General features: G+C 40.8%; 1 protein-coding gene across 4 annotated transcripts in view; it reads left to right on the forward strand.

The window, feature by feature from the left end:
- The window catches only part of FBLN1 (fibulin 1), an 89,893-nt gene that overhangs the window by 59,447 nt on the left and 10,693 nt on the right, over nt 1-19,753 (forward strand). For 3 of the 4 annotated variants that reach the window (XM_052790136.1, XM_052790133.1, XM_052790135.1), the window contains exons 15-16: nt 6,400-6,542; nt 8,548-8,679. In XM_052790136.1, coding sequence (XP_052646096.1) covers nt 6,400-6,542; nt 8,548-8,679 — 275 coding nt within the window. Of the gene's footprint in view, nt 1-925; nt 1,369-6,399; nt 6,543-8,547; nt 8,680-19,753 lie in introns of those variants that run through there. The other variant, XM_052790134.1, reaches the window with a different exon arrangement.

Below are 19,753 nucleotides of genomic sequence, written 5' to 3' on the forward strand. Positions count from 1 at the left end.
TTTCAGCCTGTATGGGTGATCTCTTCCTAGTTTTCTGGCTTTTTCACTGTAATATAGTGCCTAGTGATAAGGGAAGGAAACAGCAGAGGGCAACTTTCCCACTCACCAACGTCATTCCCGTGACTCAAGGCTGTGTAAGAGTGGACTGAATGTGCAGGGCACATGCTGGAGACATCAGGCCATTGGATCTTGTTTTCAATGCTTGCCTAGATGGGTGTTAGACTGACTCAAGTTGGTTCTCCTGGTAGCACAGAGAAATACTGTGCCACAGTGGGAGGAAGAAGGTTTGTCTTCAAAACAAATAAACCTTGACATGCAGGCAGTGTTGGAAGTAAGTTTTACATTCCTCTGTATGCTGTCAGATGAGGAACATAAATAGTGCAGTATCTAGAGTGCCTCTTCTCTCTCAGAAAGACCAACTCCTTGTACATTTGTGGATTTCAGAATACTTTGCCCAGTCTTAAAATCCAGCCAGACACCCCAAGTAGGACACAGTCAACTCACTAACCTCTTAAAATCTCTTCCTTTATTTAACATATGTCTGGTCAACAGAAGAATAAAACTTGGGGCAGGGCGGAGGGGGGGGGGGGGGAAGCCAGTGTTCTCCCTAGGAAGAGCTTAGCTGATCTAAATGCAAACAAACTCTCACCCATGCCGAGGTGTCAGACTCAATCCATCTGTGCATGCAAAGAAAGGGCAACGCTTCTGAAAATGGCAACGCTTCTCCAAAAGTACCAACTACAGACAAGTTCATCCTTATTTAATAAGTGTCCATTTGCAATATGACTGAGGTGCCAGGCTGAAGAATGGAGACAGTATGCAAGTCAACATATCTTTTCCCACCCCCACTGCCCTTGCTTTCCTATCACGCTTGCTAAATGTACGCTAATCTTCCTCTTGTCTTGTGTTCTCACTTTTCTTGCAGTCGCTGTGAGCGCTTGCCTTGTAATGAAAATAAGGAGTGCCAGAGCCTGCCTCTGAGAATAACCTACTATCACCTCTCTTTTCCTACCAACATTCAAGTACCCACCGACATTTTCCGCATGGGCCCTTCCAATGCTGTCCCTGGGGATAAAATTCTGCTGTCCATCATCAGCGGGAACCAGGAGGGTTTTTTCACCACAAAAAAAGTGAACAACCACAGTGGCATTGTGGTCATGCAGCGGCAAATCACAGAGCCCAGAGACCTTCTTCTGACAATTCAAATGCAACTTTCCCGCCATGGAACTGTCAACACGTTTATTGCCAAACTTTTTATCTTTGTCTCTGCACAGCTCTGATCCCTATCTTACAGGCATCATTGGCTACTTTTTCTCTTCTAAGAGTAGCTTTTTTTCCCCAATTTTAATAAAGGTTTAGTTCATCTGTTGCATGCTGCACTTGCATTTTATTTGCCATCATCATTACAGTTCTCCACTTTCTCCTATCACTGAATGTCTCAATTTGGGGAGATTCTTATGTGTACTCTGCATCATTATAAAAAGCAGAAACTGGTGTGTAAGAGCTTATTACCTGAATATACCGAGCACTGAAAACTATTAATTTACTTCACACAGTAGTGGAGTTGGTCTCATTTGATGATACACAGCTGCATATGTTTAGGTCTAAATTTTCAAAACAAAATAGGTACATAATTTCAGCTGTCTCAGCTGAGACATCTTTAGAGAGTTTCCTTACTTATGGAGTAAATACTGTGCATTTTCTGAAAATCTATTAAAAGGGCATAAATTAGGCCCTTAGGACCTCAGAGGTGCCCAGCACACAAGTCACTTGGAAAGTGTGGAGCCAGATTCTCAAGCTGCGCTAGTTATCATTGCTCTGTTGTGGCCAGTGAGCTTCTGCTGATTTCCACCAGGTACAAATCACAGTTCTAAATTTAAGGACAGTGCAAAAGAGAATCTCTTCTAAAGAACATTCATTTTACAGATTTTTCATCTTCCTTTCTGTGGAATTTCCATGGAATTGAAAAACTAATGATGGGAAAACAACAATGAACTTCCTAACAGCATTCACCTAGTAGCAGAGAGCTCCTTTCTATTTCACAGGCTGTATCCTGAGATGTGTCTACAGGAACATTTGAAAAAGATATTTAATTGGTCTCATAACATTTTTGTCTCTCCAACTCCCATATCAAAGCTGATAAATTTTTAACTGTAAAGACTTTACACAACAACAACAAAAAAACCCCAACCAGACCCTAGCAGCCCTGACAGGTCAGCCACAATTCCAATATCCAAATCTTTCTTCATTTACGACTTTCTTCCTTTACTTCAATACAATCAAGAACAATGTAGACAACACAACTGGAATTTCTTTGGAATTCTTTTGTTTTGTGGACTGGAAAAGGATTTACTTTACTCTTCAGTCCTTGTATTGATAAATATTAAAAACTCAGTCCCAGAGGTATGGTCTAAAAGTTGATGTTTTACACCATCCTGGGCTCAGATATCTCTGCTGCCTGGTACATAGGCAGAATAGTCAGTCCATAGATGAATGAGGAATAATCCATGTGAATGCACATATAAAAAAAATGCTTCACTGTGTAAATGCAGACAGCACAGACAAGGTACAAGGTTAGAAACTGGGAACCTTCTGAACTAAGATCACAGGCCTTAACCACCTGAACACAAGGAATTACTCTATTAGCTGTAAGCTGTGGGCTCTCAGGCTCATCATCAGCCAAGGACTAGATTGGGGCATGATCACAGCACTCTGCCAGAGTATTACATGTTCCCTAAGGCAAAGTTTATCCCAGCTGGCTGACAGGAGTTCAAGTCTCACGAGGAATGCCAATGTTTAATAAGTCTGTTGACACATACTTATAAAGCTGCCAGAAGTTGCCAGTGGGGATAGAGTCCCAGCTTTAAATATTGAAAGCACAAGCCCGTGCTACTTGAGCTAATGGGGTTTCTTACTGCCACAGAAGATGCTTGTATATAAATGCCCTCTGGCTACCAGTTCATTATGAGGCCATAATTAAGTAGGATAAAGATTCAAAAATAAAATTCATTTTTGCAAGCATTAATATATATTCGTTTGGCAGGAAAAGAAGGGAGTGTGAGAATTTGGCCCTCAGTATTGTAAAATGCTACCTTATTAATTGCATTCAGCAAGTAATTCAAGAACATGGAGCTCAGATTCTCCTGTATTAGATGCTTTAATGCTGCAGTGTAGCTGGAACTTTCAAGAACATGTATGTAATTACACAGCACCATTTATGTGCATGGTTCTTTCCAAATGAAAATGAAATCATGGCTCCTGGTCTAAGGAACTTACTAATTGAATCCAACAGAGAATACGAAAAGGAATGACACCAGGACCCAGAAGAAAGAAAAAAATATATTCGGGAAAGGATTGTTTGCAAAATAATCAGAGCAACTGAGCTGTTTCTTAACTTTTTTGTCTTTTAAATGAAAAAGGCCTGGAGGAGATACCAGCTGCAAAGCTGCAATTTTTATTAGAGGGGGAAAACTTGAAGGAAAGATTTGAATAAAGAAAAAGTTCTCAGCACTTACGAAGAAACTTTTGTCAGTCACAGTCCCCACTATAGGAGGATGCGAGCAAAAAGGAAAACATCAGCTAATCAGAAGATCAAATGCAAAGATGATGTGTAAGGATAAAATTAAAAAGTATTTTGATCAGAGCACATCATTAATAGCAAATATTAGGATTTGAAATAAATGCTAGTTGTCAAAGAAGTTACTCCAGAAGATGTCTAAAGATGTGCCGTCAAAGCAATGAGAGAAAAAAGTGTTATCAACTGCACTTTGCATATGCTGAAGCAATTAGCAGGGATATCAAAAGAAAAGAGAGCAGAGAATGAATATTTAGGCAGGATAGAATGAAAGCACAAACTCAAGTTTAGCAGTGTGGACAGAGCATGCAAAAAAAAAGGTTGTGGGATTTGTAAGAGGAGAAAGAAACGGTGCAAAGAAATAGAGCTGACACAAACGTTTATCTGTCACGTGTATGGTTACAAGCTGGATGGATCTAGAAACTAGTTTTATTTAGGAACTAACACAAATCACTCATGGTCATTGTAATCCTCCGTTTCTGTATGCAGGGTACCTAATTCATGTCAGAATGCTTTACTCCAGTGAATCAGAAGTGAGAATCATGAATGTAAGTTTTACTTAGGACTTCATCTTAAACAAATTCATGGCTTTATTGGATGAGAATTTCAGAAATGTTTGTGTTTGCCAAATTTTGTTCCAGCTGAAGTCAAGAGTAAAGCTCCCTTTTCTTCCCAAGAAGGGGTAAAGGCAGACTAATACTGAACGCTTCAGACACTCAAACCACAATGTTTTTGCATACAAATTCTATTATCTAAATACAGCTATGAAAATTTAGGATGCTCTATGTATTGTACCAGTACTTCTTTGGTAATAATGTCCCAAAATGAGTTACGCAAGCTACTGATTATTGGTGTCCCTAAAACCTTTAGGTGGTGCTATATTTATTTATGTGTTATGTAATGCAAAGAGACTTTTAAAGAACTTCTTCAGAACTTGTAAGCACGTTATTGGAAGTAACACCAGTCTGACTGAGGTGTTGGGACCCCAGCTCAGCAGGATCCTGAGGAAAGATGCAGTGTTTGTTTGTATGGCTGTATAGATGTAAATGTCTACTAAACGTCTCTACAAACAGTAAGGAAAAAAAAAAAAAGGAGAGAGGAAAACAAATGCAACTGATGTATGTTTTACCTCAATTCTATTTGTTACGTGTTTTGAAATAGACTATTTTACACAGGAACTAGACTGTGAATTTAGCTGATTCTTATTTCACAGACGCGAGGGTCAGCTAGCTGGAAGTCCTTTCTTAATTTGGCAGCTGATGTTTAAAATAAGGGGATGGAATCTGTTATCATAGGTCAGGCTCTTATGTCCATATATCCAGACTTAATTTGTTCTACAATGACCAGCCTGAGGCATTTCAGCAGAAAGCCCTATTCTCTTCCCTGTGAGATGCCTAGGAAATGATGAAATTTTGTACCCAGGTAAAGGTGGGAAGTAAAAGGTCACTCCTGGCCTGTATCTCCTGGCCAGTCTCAAAACATCAACTACAGAGTGAGAATAACAAGCCAGACTCAGCTGGTGTAAATTAACCCAGCTTCATTGCCTTCCCGTGGACTATGCCCGTTCACATCTGTTTGAGCGTGGTTTCCTTAATGTTGATTCATGTTTTCTCTTTTATCTTTACTTTAGCTTCATACAATATCAGCGTGTTTGGCTTTGTCTTCTTTGATGAGCAAATGTGGGTAGCATATAATAAGAAGTTACTGATGTATTTATTATTAATAGAGCCATAAAGTCCCTTTGAACATCTGAAAAAAGATGGCTTGTAGGTGTGGACTTGGGTAACACATTTTGAAAAGAGCAAGAACCATTTGTTTCTAGAGGTATCTGACAAAGTAAAGCTTCCATTTTTGTTTCCCTTTTACTCAGTGAATTTTTCTTCCTTTTAATCTTTTAGTTCCCCCCCACTGACACTGCAGTCTTTTCTTTTTTCCACTTAGAAATATGAAGAAATGGGCAGGTCAAAGTTGAGATCATTTGTGGGGCTTAGTCACATTGTGAGTCCCAGCATAGCCCTTTCATCTCTCATGAACACAGACCGGGTATTGTGTGAAGTTCTTGAACTGTAAGTGACTTTAAATTCACTCTAGTGGACAAGGGTGAGAAGAAGTCATTTAACTTTTAATAGACTTTCAAGGACGAATGAGCAGCTGGTTGAGATGGAATATGAAATGACCCTTACCATTTCCCCAAACTCAGAATTCAATCTTTGAGGTTTTAAATAATGTGGTTAACTTCTTTCCTCCCCCAGTTCCTATTCCTCTCTGTTGTCTCAGTTTAGATGGAAAGGGCTGTGTGTGAAAAAAAAAGACGTCAGAAAGGCTTTTCTGGCTCTTGCTGCACTGAAAATCGTGAAAGAGAGTTGGTCCTTCAGATATTTCCTGCCAGATTTCCAGAATGGAAACAATTGTTCCTGCTTTGTGTGACTGATTATCACATAGAATACAAAAAGTCTTGTGCAAATAAGTGTAGCTCCACTGAAATGGCTGAGACCACGCCAGTACACTGCAGCTGAGGATCTGGGCCTAGTTGTTGGGTCCTGTTTGTACTTGGAAAGCAACTTTATGTGGCATCTTACGCACTACAGTTCTCCCTATTTTTACATGCCTGGCTTGAAGAACTGGGTTTGAGGGGGTTTTGACTGCAACTCTTAGCCAAGCCAAATTTTTCAGTGGTCCAGCAGTTCTGATGATCTGCATTAGTCTAAGTTCTTGAGGTGAAGAACGAACACTTATATCAATTATAATTTCTAGCTCCCCAGATTGCAAAACACAAAGTAATTCATTTGCAGGGTGTATATGCATCTCTCTCTCGTTTCTCTTAGTGTCAGACTTGAAAAGACAGATACTATCCGTTGCATTAAGTCTTGTCGACCAAATGATGTCACCTGTGTGTTGGATCCAGTCCACACAATTTCCCACACTGTCATTTCACTGCCCACGTTCAGAGAATTTACAAGACCTGAAGGTAAGTGGTTTGTTCCTTGTTCCATTTAATAGACTACAACATATAAAACCTCCACCGGAAATCCTTGCCTAAAGCCAGACTAGCTACTGGTGCAGTAAAATGTTTGCACAGTTCCAAATTACAGTGTACTATTCATTTAATTAAAACCTTCGATATCCAGGAGTTTTAATTTTATGGGGCAAAGAAAGTCATTCTGAGCTCTAACTCATACAGCTTCTCAGTCTAAGGAAATACTGAGTCTGAATTCCTATTTACCACATTTACTCACATAATAGCTGTGTGCCGCGTGACTTTTTTCTTCCCTTTTTTGCAGATTTTGCCATAGGAAGTCGGTGCTCATTATATTTCTCTCATCTGTTTATGGTCTGTTGTTCACTATTGACAGTGGTTTGTTCTTGGTTTGTTCCAAGAATATAGTCTTTATCTACATGCAAAGATTAATCACAAAATACATTATCTTGAATATACTCTCTAGTGCTGTGATTTGCCTATTTTTGACCTATGAAAAAAATAAGTATTGTTTTTTAAAATGTAGAATAAAGGAAGGGAAATTCCAAGGACTGGACAGAAAGTTTTTAAGCTAAGATTTTCAAAAAGCATCCAAGTGAGTGGCTGTCCAGTCATCCAAAGTGAGTTTTCCAGCCCCAGATGCTGCACTCTCATGGGCATTCATGTGTTTCTTCAGTTTCATCAGCCTCTGCAGTACCTGCGAGTTTTTAAGTCCTGCAGTTTCTTAAGGATCACACTCACTTTGCTTAGTTCACATATAAACTTACAGATCAAGAGCCAATTTTTGCTCCTTGGCATTTATATTCATTTTCTGGCAGCTTCACTGGGGATTGCCTACACATCCAGAGGTGGGATGACTGCCTTCAGCCCTGCTTCTCTGTAGGACGAGCCACTCAGCAACTTACTGCATGCCACAGACACAGAGAAGAAGGGGATGGAGGAAAGGAAGATTATTTTGGAGGGGTTTTTAAAGGTCTTAAATCCCTATTTCTGATGCACCCAGTCTCAGCCTTGCTATCGCTGAAAGTTGTCCTAAATGAAAGCCGAAGCTGATTCTTGACTTCTGTACCAGGCAGAAGGAGTAGGGCAAGAGACGTCCCAATCCTTGTTCATGTAGGAACAATTTAGCCACCAGTAACTCAGCTGTGTAGAGCTGCTATAGATTGCGTCAGGCCTGTTTCAGACCTTGGCTGGCCCTACTTCACAGGGAACGGAGGAATGCCCCATAGCCACTTCTACTCCCATACACACCCCTTCAGCTTCACCAGGTGCACTGGCAGCAGAGCTAAGGATTTGGCCCAGGATGCTTACCAAACTGTTCCCTCATTAGTCCATCCTCATGATTTAATAAAAAGAGATGAGACCTAGTGATCTGAGAGCACTACTGAAGCCCAGAAGACGTTCCTAAACTGAATTCTGTGCATGGCCTTGGGTGAATTCTTACAGCCCCATGGTTTACTTTCATCATCTGTAGAGCAAGGATAATCATGAGAATAATAATACTTAACCTCCCTCACAAGGGGCTTGAAAAATAGTCTCACTTTTTAAAAAACCTAAACCCCTCCTCCAGTACTCAAAAGGACTCTGTAATATTTAATGGTAATACATTGTGTAACTGCCTAAGGGAATCAGAGTTCAGGGGTTTATCTGTTTGGTCCCCCTCCACTGCCCTCAGTGATCCTCAGTGTTGTCCTCTTTGGGTACATGCTGGAAGTCTGACTGGTTTCTAAGAGTGGTCTTTCTAGACTCTAAAAGTAATAGTGTTTTGGCTTCAGGGCTTCTTGGATGGTGCAGGAGGAGAAAATAAATCTATCTGAATCCTTCCTTCCCCCAGATCTTCTTTCTTTCCATTTTAAAGGACAAACTGGGAGTAGTGGCAGTGGGGGTGTCGTCCACCAGCTTTGAGTGCAAGTCATTTTGGATCAAATTCTGTCAGGTTCCTCAGTGGTGTTTTCAAATACTTCTCAGTACATTCTGTGATACTCTTTGTTTGCAGAGATTATTTTTCTTCGTGCCATCACACCTACATATCCGGCCAACCAGGCAGATATCATATTTGACATAACAGAAGGAAATTTAAGGGATTCCTTTGATATCATCAAGCGTTACATGGATGGTATGACAGTGGGTGAGTAGCATGTTTTCTGTTTACTTTCTTCTCTCAATAATATTGTAGAACAAAGTCAAAGAAATTAACTCAAGTAATTAATTCCCACCTTGATTTTCAAGCCTGTATTGATTTAATATTCTCCAGTCCAATATGTGTAATTTCAACTAATATCACAGATAACTTTTTATTCAAAATACTGGAGACCTAACCTTTAATTTCAGAAGTATTTTAACTTTTTTTCAGAACTGGGTCTAATTACAAATGCAAATGGCTTAGCTTTAAAATGATGAGGTTTGCCCATTATAATCAAACCAAATATAAAATATGTAGTATGTCAGCAAAGAAACTGTAAATTTAATTAACTGTTCTTTCGTGTTTAAACAGCATTGCACCAATTTCTGGATAATAATCAAATTTTTAAAGCAGGACTGAATTTACCAAAACTGTTACCTGTTTTAATATTTAATGACAGGCTGGTTCAATTTTAAATAAATACCTCTGTTGAGGGTAAAAGGGATCTGTCAAATGCTGTGGTTTAGAAGAAACTTCAGAACGGAACATATACATTTGATTTACAGTCTCAACTTGGCAGGGAGGAGACATGGCAGGAGGTATACCTGTGTACATGGGTCATACACAAGACCTGCATCTCCTCGTTTAGCAGGGAAGGGCTGCAACACAACCTGGGGTCGTACTTTCTGGTAGGTTTCTTTCAGAGCAGGGCCCCTTTGGGGGATGTAATGCATACTGTATCCAGTATGTAATGTGTAAAGTGTATCTAGCATATATACATCCATGCATACAGATACTTACATATTTCCAGTGTATACTGTAGCTTGGCTCTCACTCTGGGACCCAACATACCCAGGAGCAGCTGGCAAATTATGTGAAGGTTGCAAAGCAAAGCAGGAGCAGGTCCTAGCTGATGTGCTGCTCTGCCCAATGTGTGTTGCTAGTGCAGTGGCAGGGGAATATGCTGTGATTCTCATGCTTAGAGAATGAGTATGCCGGGTATTAAAAAGTAGCATGTGATTTTTCTTTGTTAATGTTTATTTGTGAAAATAAAGGATGACTCTTCCCAGTGAACATTTGTGTTTCAGTTTGTGAATGTGCAGGTTCAGCTCAGGTTTATACATGTGCTTCTGGGCTTTCTAGCAGGACTTGTCTGGATGAAAAGAAAAATCGCTGTTGTGCTTCTTCCATACTGATGGTTTGTGAAAAAGTCATATTTAGCATGATCTGAAGGTGGCACTGTTGCATTTCAGAAGCATGATAGTGCAGCGTCAACTGTGCAAAGGTTTTATGAACTGTAGATAAAAATCATAAGTCATTAGGTTTATATTTCTTTCTTTATCAAACAGAAGTATACATGTGAATGCTGAGAAAGAGGGAGAGTCTGTTAAAGCAAGATGATAAGATTACAGATTTCAGGTATTGGGTTGATTCTTTAGAAGAGTATAAATGTTATCAGATCCCGCAGTAGTTACAGTAGTTTGCTTTCCGTGCTGTGTACTTCTTTCTGTCTGAAATAAGAAAGAAGGATGTGTTTAGAAATTTGACTGGCCGAGGTATTCGCCTGAGGGAAGCGTTTCCATTTTGAATAACAGGACTGCATGTCACTGGTATTTTACTTGGTAAACTGGATATCTGCCTCACAACATTAGGAGAGAAAGGATACTCTTATACACCTGGTTGAGAGGATATGATATATGCCTAAGTACATTCCCAGCTCTGCAAAAGAATTGGGTAACATTTTCTTTACCTCAGTTCCCCCATGTGCAACACGGAGATGATAAAACATGCCTACTACTGTCTTAATTAATTCTTGTATGTAAGAGTCTTAATTAATTCCTCTATGTAAAAGTACTTTGAGATTAATGGATGGAAACTGCAAAGTAAACTGCCTCCAGCAGAATTGGAAAAGGAAAAACAAAACAAAACCCCAGCTGATATTACCTGGAGGGGCAGAGGTTCAGGACAGCATGTTGTATGTGTGAAATTAGGTTTGCAAATAATTCTGCCAGCAGCGGTTTTGCTGCTCTCATCATAATATCGTTTTTCTTGTTATTAATAATCAGAATGTTAGGTGTTCCCATAAAAGTGCTGGGAAGTTTTCAAGATAAATAAATAAGATGGGATCCTAGTCCACAGGAGCACAAAGTGAGTCGCTCTTGTAAAGAAAGGGGAAGGGTTTGTATAAGGGTGGAAAAAGACAAAGGGCATAGACAATATCAGAAAGATTTACTGGTTATCAGAAAGCTTTATTGGTTATCCCATTAAGTTACAGGAACATCAGAACTGTGGGGATGTAATATAGGGACTCTAGCAGAGCAAATGTCCAACTAGCCCAGTAACAGTGTCCAACATATGGGCCAGTAACAGACAGCTATACAGGAATCTTTCTCCAAATACAATGTTCCAACTTGCTGCAATCATCAGTTTATATGCTTCTGGGAAAGCACACCTGGACTGTCATCCTTGATGACCACTGATGGACATATGCCTCTTGAATCTGTGTAGCCTATTTTTCAATCTTTTTTTGCTGCCTATATTGTAGGGGAAAGAATACATTTACTCTGATAATAAATCATAGATGCACAGGTAAAAGGAATAATAAGCATGTTTCATTCTGTTGTAATATTTCAGGAGAAATGACTAGAGTATCAAAGCTATTTTATCTGCTAATGGAAATTAGATCACCAAATATCTTTACAACACAAATTTTTCTACAAGAGAAAATATAGAAAAACTCTACAGGAGCTTGTTTGGTTGTTTTTTTTTTAAAGAAAAGACATGGGTTAGCTCAGAGAGAGATGAAATGTATAAGAGTATATGGAAAAAAGCAGGAAAACAGTTATTAGTGTTACTGATAGAGCTGAGTGTAATAAACCTTGACTTGATGTCAGAGCAGAGGAAACCAATGAAGGAATTCAAAGAAAGGAGGGAGCGCTGAGAAAAGAGGGGAAGAAAGGACAGACCAATGAAGATGCTCTTGCAGGAAGTCCTTCATTAGTAAAACAGTTTTTTACTAGGTTGTCACAAACAAGAAGAGAGATGATGCCTTACGAAGGACCTGCATCTAAACTGTGTGTGGATGGAAAGGAACAAGATGCCCTCAAAAGTGTAACACTAAAAAAAAGTGAAAAGGTACAGGTTTCTTTTGGTAAAGGTTTAGACAGTGGGAGGAGCTGTTAGAGATGGATTTACAGAAAAAAAGTGAGGACTTCAACGTTGATAGAGAATTGTGGACTGAAGAGAGTCATGTCATCAGTTTTAGCCATTATCCCTTTAAGTTGACACTGAGACATCAAGGAGAAGATGTTAGTGAAGCTGAGAAGTATGTGGGATTGGATGGAGAGTGGCTGATCAGGCTGGTTTGTGATTTGTTGATGGAGAGATAGCAGCTGAGGTCATAGGAGGAGATGAGAGTGTGTAGGAGCAGGTTGTGAGGAAGGAAAAAGAAGAAACTAGAAACAGAGGAAAGAGCTGCCCCAGGGAATGTTAGAAAAAGAAAGAACACGGTCTCCCAAAGGAGCTGTAGGAGGAGCAGGCACAAAGGTAGGAGAAGAAAGAGGCACGGACAGTATTGCAGAGTCACGGAAAGAAAATACATCAAATGGGAATCAATGATCAGCAGTATCAGACATGGAGGAGCCAAAAGAAGTAAGAACAGACTCCAAAACTAGCTATGCTGACCTACAGGAAGTATCTTCCAGTGGAAGAGAAGGAACGAAAGCCAGCCTGCTGGAGTGGCAGTGCATAGACTTCATGCAAGCTGAAGAAAAAGAATTGTGTAAAAAGTTGCCTCCAATATTTCTACTCTATTGTATTAAAAAGAGATGCGAAACCCCATTCTTCCCCAGTTCAAGAAGTGCTGTAGGCTCTCTGTTGCCTCGTGTGGTTATAGGCCAAGGTGGCACTGAATCCAAAAGATACTGTTAATAACTGACATCACTTATTAGCATGGGTGGGAGAAAAGCAGAAGTGCAGACCTATCCAGGTTTGGGGTTTTTTTAAAAGCTTTTATGGACTTTTCACTGCATTCCTCTCTTAACCAGCTGTCAGTGAAAAATGAAGAATGCATTTTCAACCTGTACAAAAATGTCCTATCAATGCCTAAGGTATTATCAGATACTATAAAACATTTCCCCCTTCAGCTATGCATTCATTTCCTTAGGTGACTGTAATACCACCTTGTAGTCTGGTAAATTTCAGGAAGATTTTAAAATTTCGTAATACAGCTAGAAGTGGTTTTGATAGGCTGAAATCTTCCATATTGTATTTGATACTAACCTAAGCATATATTCTTGCCTATTAAGCAGAATGGTACTATTCTTATCAAAAACATCCAGAGCCAATACAATTATAATATTTCACTCATACCTATAGAGCTTCTCAGGGGTGTTGTGCTGGTGCCTGAATACACTGATTATCAACAGTTGCTTATAATTTTACAGGTAAGGTACTACTGCTCTCCGTTGCTATTTGCAAGGATTTCACTGCTATCTCTGTCCTGACTTTCCAGCCTCTTTTACACATGTGATAGTTCATGATGTTACCTTTGAACCGTTACAGAAAGTGTCTCAACTACTGATAGCACAACACTGGATTTATTAGTAGTCTAATTTCTACTATGCTATCATGATTGTTTAATATGTTCCAGAGGCTGGGGAGAGACTTTTAAAAAATGATCGGAAGGTAAACAAAACCAGACACCATAAGAAAGTGTGCTTGGGGGATCCCGTATTGGTTGGGGGCAGGAGAAGGAGACTGGAGGTTTATTTGACTTTTTGGGAAACCTGTCCTTAGCACAGGGGTATCTTGTAAGTGCTTTGGACATTCCCAGTGTGGCAAGTCTTCTCACAGTCCACCATGCAAATGTTTGTATGGTCTGACATTAAATTCAGAGTCACGGGATTGCAAAGGATTCGGTTCTGAACTTTGTCCCTGGACCCACTCTGCAGTGCTGGGCAAGTACCTTCACATTCCTCTCTGCTTCTCCCTTATCCTCTGTTGCTCTAGACTCTATCTTTGGGCCAGAGGCTGGCTGGCTCTTACCATGCATTTGTTACGGTGTTTAGCATAATGAGATCCCCGGACTGATTTGGGCTTCCTGGCACGGCTGTGATGCTGAAAGTAGCAGTTCACGTACAATTGCTTTTCTGTGGGGAAGTGGAGCCTAGGTGTAGGCAGAGCCAGGGCGTCCAGGAGAGCTCTGCTGTTCACAGGGGTGAGGATTTCAGCACATACGTTATCTCCCCTTGTGGATACTCTTACTAGAAAGTAAGCAACAATAGCCGCCTTTTGTCATGACTATAATGTCATTAGCATGAAACAACAATGGTGTCTGGCAATACAAAACCGATGTTGTCCAGTCATTCACAGTGAGCGCACAGAGCAGGGACATAATTCAGCAGGTTTTTCGACAGGCTCTTCCAGCCTTACATTAAAAAAGACACAGTCCCTTTCAGTATCTTTGTTCTGGTTTCATCTAGGCTTGCCCTTTTCACAAAAGGAGCCCCTCAGCAAAGAATATTTTGTGAGTTTTTCTCTATGCCAGGTTGCCCTGTCGAAATTAGTAGCTACGCATTTGAGATGAGGGTGCCCAGAAGCCATTTGGTAAATGGGAGCCTAGATTTATTGCCTGAACCTGCCCTCTTGGGATGCTGATGACTGTGCTGTTCAGTAGTCAAATCTCTCAACACCCTCCCTCCCCTCCAGAAAAAATGTCAGGCTGGAGAGCTCTTCTGGAGGCAAACAAGCAACTCGAGCAGGAGGTGAATTTTCATTTTGTATCCGAGAAATGCTGAAGGTGCTTTTCTGGTGAGAATGAGTCTCGTGCTCAAGTGGAACAACCTTCCTAATGCCAAATTTCACTCTAGCACATTGCAAGTATCTGGTTAATTAAACGCTCCTCCTTGATCAATGTTCATCTCACCCCTCGGGTAGGAAGGTGTAACGTATTACAAAAACATTCATACAGACCACCTTCGGTTACAGTTTCCATAAAGCCAGCAGACAAATAAATCACACTGCAACTCTGACGAAGTTTTGTGAACTGTGGCGTGAAGTATAAAACCTGCCGACTTGGGAAAGAAATGGACTGAGTCAGGGAACAGCTAAGAGGACCACCGAAGGTCCTCGGTTCAGATTACATAGCATGCATTTTTTGGTATTAATTTTAAACGGTGGGCTGAGATACTACATAAGTGAGCAAATAAAGCCAGATTTGGAATCCAGTACACCAAGAAACATACTATAGCAATTCCTCTGAGAGATGTCTGTGTGAGTTCAGCCTTCTGAGGTGCTTTGCCCCAGTTTAGAGTAGTCAGAGACCTGCTTTTCTGATGATTTCCAAGCATGAAATATTTGTGTGACTGATTCAGTTGCTTCTGCTGCTGCTCCTGAGTTTGTGTGTTGATTGCAAACATCTCATTCCTGCAGTAGCACCTACACACCCTATAAAAATGGAGACAGAAGATAAGAGACTCGGGGCATATCGTAAATCTTTCCCGATATGATGCACAGATGCATGGGTCACTTAAAGAAAACCCACCCTAACTTTTGTTTTTAAAGGGGTCGAATGTGGTGAAGTGACCCCTTATTTCAGCCTTATTTTGAGAATTTGGTCAAGGATTAACACACGTTAAGATTCAGAAAGCTTGCCTTGTCAGAAGTTCTGCTAACAATACCAGCAGAGCTGTTGCCTCTAGGTGATGACTGAGCAGCTATATAAGGGCTTTCATGTCAAATCCTCAGGATTAGGTACTTTTTCTTCCGTGGTAAATTGAATCACAGAGCCGTATCGTGCTGTGCGCCATAATGTGGCTTTTTGCCAAGAAATGCTTAGGGTTACAATAATTAATTGCTCAGGTGTCATGGATATGCTACTGTATCAAAACTTGGCTGAAACAGAATAATGTGGTTGTGGGACAGGTAGGGTAAACTAAGCCACTCTCACTAAATGGAGAGATTGCATGTACGTGATGATGTGCCATGATGGATACTAAACGCCTGTAAATAAGATAGTGGGAGTAAAGTATCAGGAGGCTGATATATGTGATTTTGCATGTTTTGGACATTCAGCCTTGAAGTTTTTCCACCTGTTTTTGTAATATGTAAGATTCTTATACTACATAAAGCATGTCACGTTCTCAAAGGTGGAACAGGAAGGATTAAAAAATATATGGTGGAAACTATTTTTTAATGAGGCTACTTCAAGTACAGTTATTGCATTTTCGGCATGAGTGATTTCGCAGCATTGTCAACATTAAAACCCATTGCAAGGTTTGGCTGGAAGGCAAACCAGAGATCTAAAAGCACTTCAAGTTTGCCAAACCAAGATAAGAGCACATCTCTCTGAAGTTATTTGGTATCCTTAATAAAGATCATAGTATTTGTAAACTAGCCAAACCTCAGTAAAATCAAAGGTTGTTTTTAATTCTTTCATAATACCAAGTCTCCATATGATCCAACATGACAGATAATAGCTTTGAAAGTATTTACCATTTGTTTCTGGCCAAAAAATGTATTAATACCATGAGGCCTCTTTATTGCCTCTTTATTTGATGCATTTCAGCAATCAAAGCTTTCTAGAGAAGCCCAAGTGTTAATGAAATTAAACTTCATTGAGTGGTTGAAGGATAGCATTTATAATAAATTGAATCCCAAATTTCTGAACTGTTGAATAAGGCAGAAAGATCCCTTTTCATGCTGAAATGTAATTCCTGTAGTGTAATTTCCATTTTCTTTAGAGGTGAAACGAAAGGCAAAAAGAGAAGCAGATTCAGTTTTAGCTAAACTTAAATGAAGACTTTACCCTAAGTGGAAACTTCAAAGGCTATGAGTACCTGGAGAGTTTTAGACACAATTGTTTGGACAGTCTTTAAAGGAGAGCTTTGTCTTTATGTGGCTTTTAAATGATTACTGTGGTCAATAGATACTCTGAGCATGGGAGAGATCTGAGCAATAGGTGTTGCTTATGGTCGCAGGCCCAGGCTCATCTACTTACGCTACTCTTTTTTTCCGAGCGGTGTCATGCCCTACGCCTGATCCTCTTTTACACCTCTCAGAGAAGGATACAGTACAGCTTTGAGCTGCACTGTTGGGTAGTAGTTATTGAATCGCTGTAGGGACAGAGGCATTTTTGCCGGTTCCTGAGGTAACATGCCACTGCATTCAGCGCTGCACCAACTGGCCCAAGTCATTAGAAGCCCTGTTTATGCCACTGGTGCAACACTCACTGTTACAGTACCTAAATCACCATTGCCTTTCTGTTCCCTAATAGGGGACACTGGGGTTGTATTAACTGATCTAGAGCTTTGTTGGTGCTCAAAAGGGAAATCCCCCTCTCCTGTCTACCTCTGAACAAACACTCCAGCCCTTTCCTTCTTGTCAGCATTAGTGCTTGTGCAGCAAGCTCCATTTTTTATTCTTTTCTTTCAGGTTTTAATCCAATAGAAGGGATGGAGGATATAGCAGGACCACTCTTTTTGATCAGCTTAAGCCAACAGTGAAATTCCCCTGAGTGTCATGTAGCTTATGAAAGTGCGATTTTATGTGTCCAAACTGACTTCTGAAGCATTTTATAAGCACTTGGTTGCTCAACACTTGAAAATTAGGCCGTTTTTTAGGAACTTGAATAAAGATCTGGGGGGTCCATGTTTGAAAAGTACATGTTTTTTAATATCTTGTCCCCAGATACTTCAGCAAAGATACACATAGCCAGCCACATTCCTGTGAAGCAGTTCTCCATCAGCATGGAAACCTTGTTAATATCCAACTCTAACTTGATTCTCCAAATCTATTATTTTGTGAAGTGTTCACCATCAAACTTGAATGAAGGTCTAATTCACAATGTTATGAGGGCAATATACTTCAAAGCAAGAGGAAATCTATTTCAGTACTTGTATTTTGATTAATGAGTTTTCTGAATCCTTTAACCATATTTATGTTTGTCAGGTGTGGCAGCTCAAGGATTAATGATATCTTCAGAGCTATTTTTCTGCATATGATTTGATGCCTGCAGTGATGATTACCAAGAAATATTTCATTTTCCAAAGAGCAGGCACTTATTAATAAAACAGATTGTATCAGAAACTATAGAGCATCACATAGCAGGAGCCTACATTGTTATTGTCACAAATAATTGAGAGAAATATAAATAGCTTTCACAACAAAAAAAAAAGAGAGAGAAAATGAAAAGGACTATTTAGCTTTAGAGAGATGGAGGAATCTAAGGTGTACATTAACTTTCTGAAGTCAGCAGACATCTGGTGGTCTGGGAAATGCCTGCAGTTTGACAGCTAGATTGTGCCTTTAGGCACAGTCATGAACTGGAGAGGACTGGAGGAACATAATGCCTGTGAGACTGCCTGTGGAGGCACAGCCCACTGCTGTGAAGGGCAACAAGCAGGGCTTCTTCAAGTACATCAACAGCAAAAGGAAGACTAGGAAAAATGTGGGCCTGCTTCTGAATGGGGCAGGAGACCTGGTAACAAAAGACATGGAGAAAGCTGAAGTATTCGATGCCTTCTTTGCCTCATTCTTTACTGATAAGACTAGTCTTCAGGATTCCCGGAACGCTCAGAGCAATAGGAAGGTCTGGAGCAAGAAATACTTACCCTCAGTGGAGGAGGATTAGTTTAGGGAACATTTAAACAAACTGGACATACCCAAGTCCATGGGAGCTAATGGGATGCCCCCCCCAAGTGTTGAGGGAACTGGCTGATGTCATTGCAAGGCCGCTTTCAAATATCTTTGAAAGATTGTGGTGATCAGAAGTTCCCATGGACTGGAAAAAGGCAAATGTCACTGCAATCTTCAGGAAGGCCAAGAAGGAGGATCTAGGGAACTACAGGCTGGTCAGCCTCACCTCAGTCCCTGTGAAGGTGATGGACCAAATCCAACTGGAAACCATTTCCAAACATATTAAGGACCAGAAGGTGACGGGGAGTAGTCAGCAAGGATTTACAGTGGGCAAATCATGCCTGACTAACCTGACAGCCTTCTACGAAGAGATTTCTGGATTAGTGGATGTTGCTTATCTTTACTTTAGTAAGGCTTTCAACACCATCTCCCTTAATATCCTAGGCAACCCAAGGAAATGTAGATTAGATAAGTGGACAGTGAGGTAGACTGAAAAATGGTTGAACTGCCAGGCTCAAAGGGTTGTGATCAGCAGCATAGCTAGCACCCAGTCACCAGTGGTGTATCCGAAGGATCAATACTGGGGCCAGTTTCTTCATTAATTGCCTGGTTGATGGGACAGAGCGCACCTTAACAGGTTTGAAGAGGAAACAAAATCACGATGAGTGGCTGATACACCAGTGGGTTGTGCTGCCATTTAGAGGGACCTTGATGGTCTGGAGTAACGGGTTGACAGGAACCTCGTGAAGTTCGGCAAAGGGAAATGCAAAGTCCTGCCCCAGGGGAGCAATAACCCTATGTACCAGTACACACTGGGGGCTTACCAGCTGGAAGGCAGCTCTGCAGAGAAAGACCTGGGGGTCCTGGTGGACACCAAGTTGATCATGAGCTGATGACATGCCCTTGCGCCAAAAGCAGCCAATGGGCTGCGTCAGGAAGCATCAGGCTGCCAGCAAGCTGAAGGAGGTCATCCTTCCCTTCTACTCAGCACTGGTGAGGTCACCACTGGAGTGCTGTGTCCAGTTCTGGGCTTCCTGGTGCGAGAAAGACATGGACATAGTGGAGGGAGTCCAGAAGAGGGTGATGAAGATGATGAAGGCACCGGAGCATCTGTCCTATGAGGAGAGGCTGAGACAGCTGAGACTGTTCAGCCTGGAGAAGAGGAGGCTCAGGGGGAATCTGATCAATGTAATGGGACGGAGTAAAGAAGGCAGAGACAGACTCTTCTCAGTGGTGTGGAAAGAAGAGTCAATGGGCACAAACTGAAATACAGGACTTCCATTTAAACATAGGAAAAAACTTCCTTTCTTTACTGTAAAGGTGGTTGAACACTGGAACAGGTTGCCTTGAGCTGTGGAGTCTTCATCCTTAGAGATACTCAAAACCAGACTGAACACAGCCCAAAGCAACACATTCTAGGTGACTCTGCTTTGAGCAAGGGGTT

The sequence above is a fragment of the Harpia harpyja genome, chromosome 6, assembly GCF_026419915.1.
Source record: "Harpia harpyja isolate bHarHar1 chromosome 6, bHarHar1 primary haplotype, whole genome shotgun sequence".
NCBI classification, from domain to species: Eukaryota; Metazoa; Chordata; class Aves; order Accipitriformes; family Accipitridae; genus Harpia; species Harpia harpyja.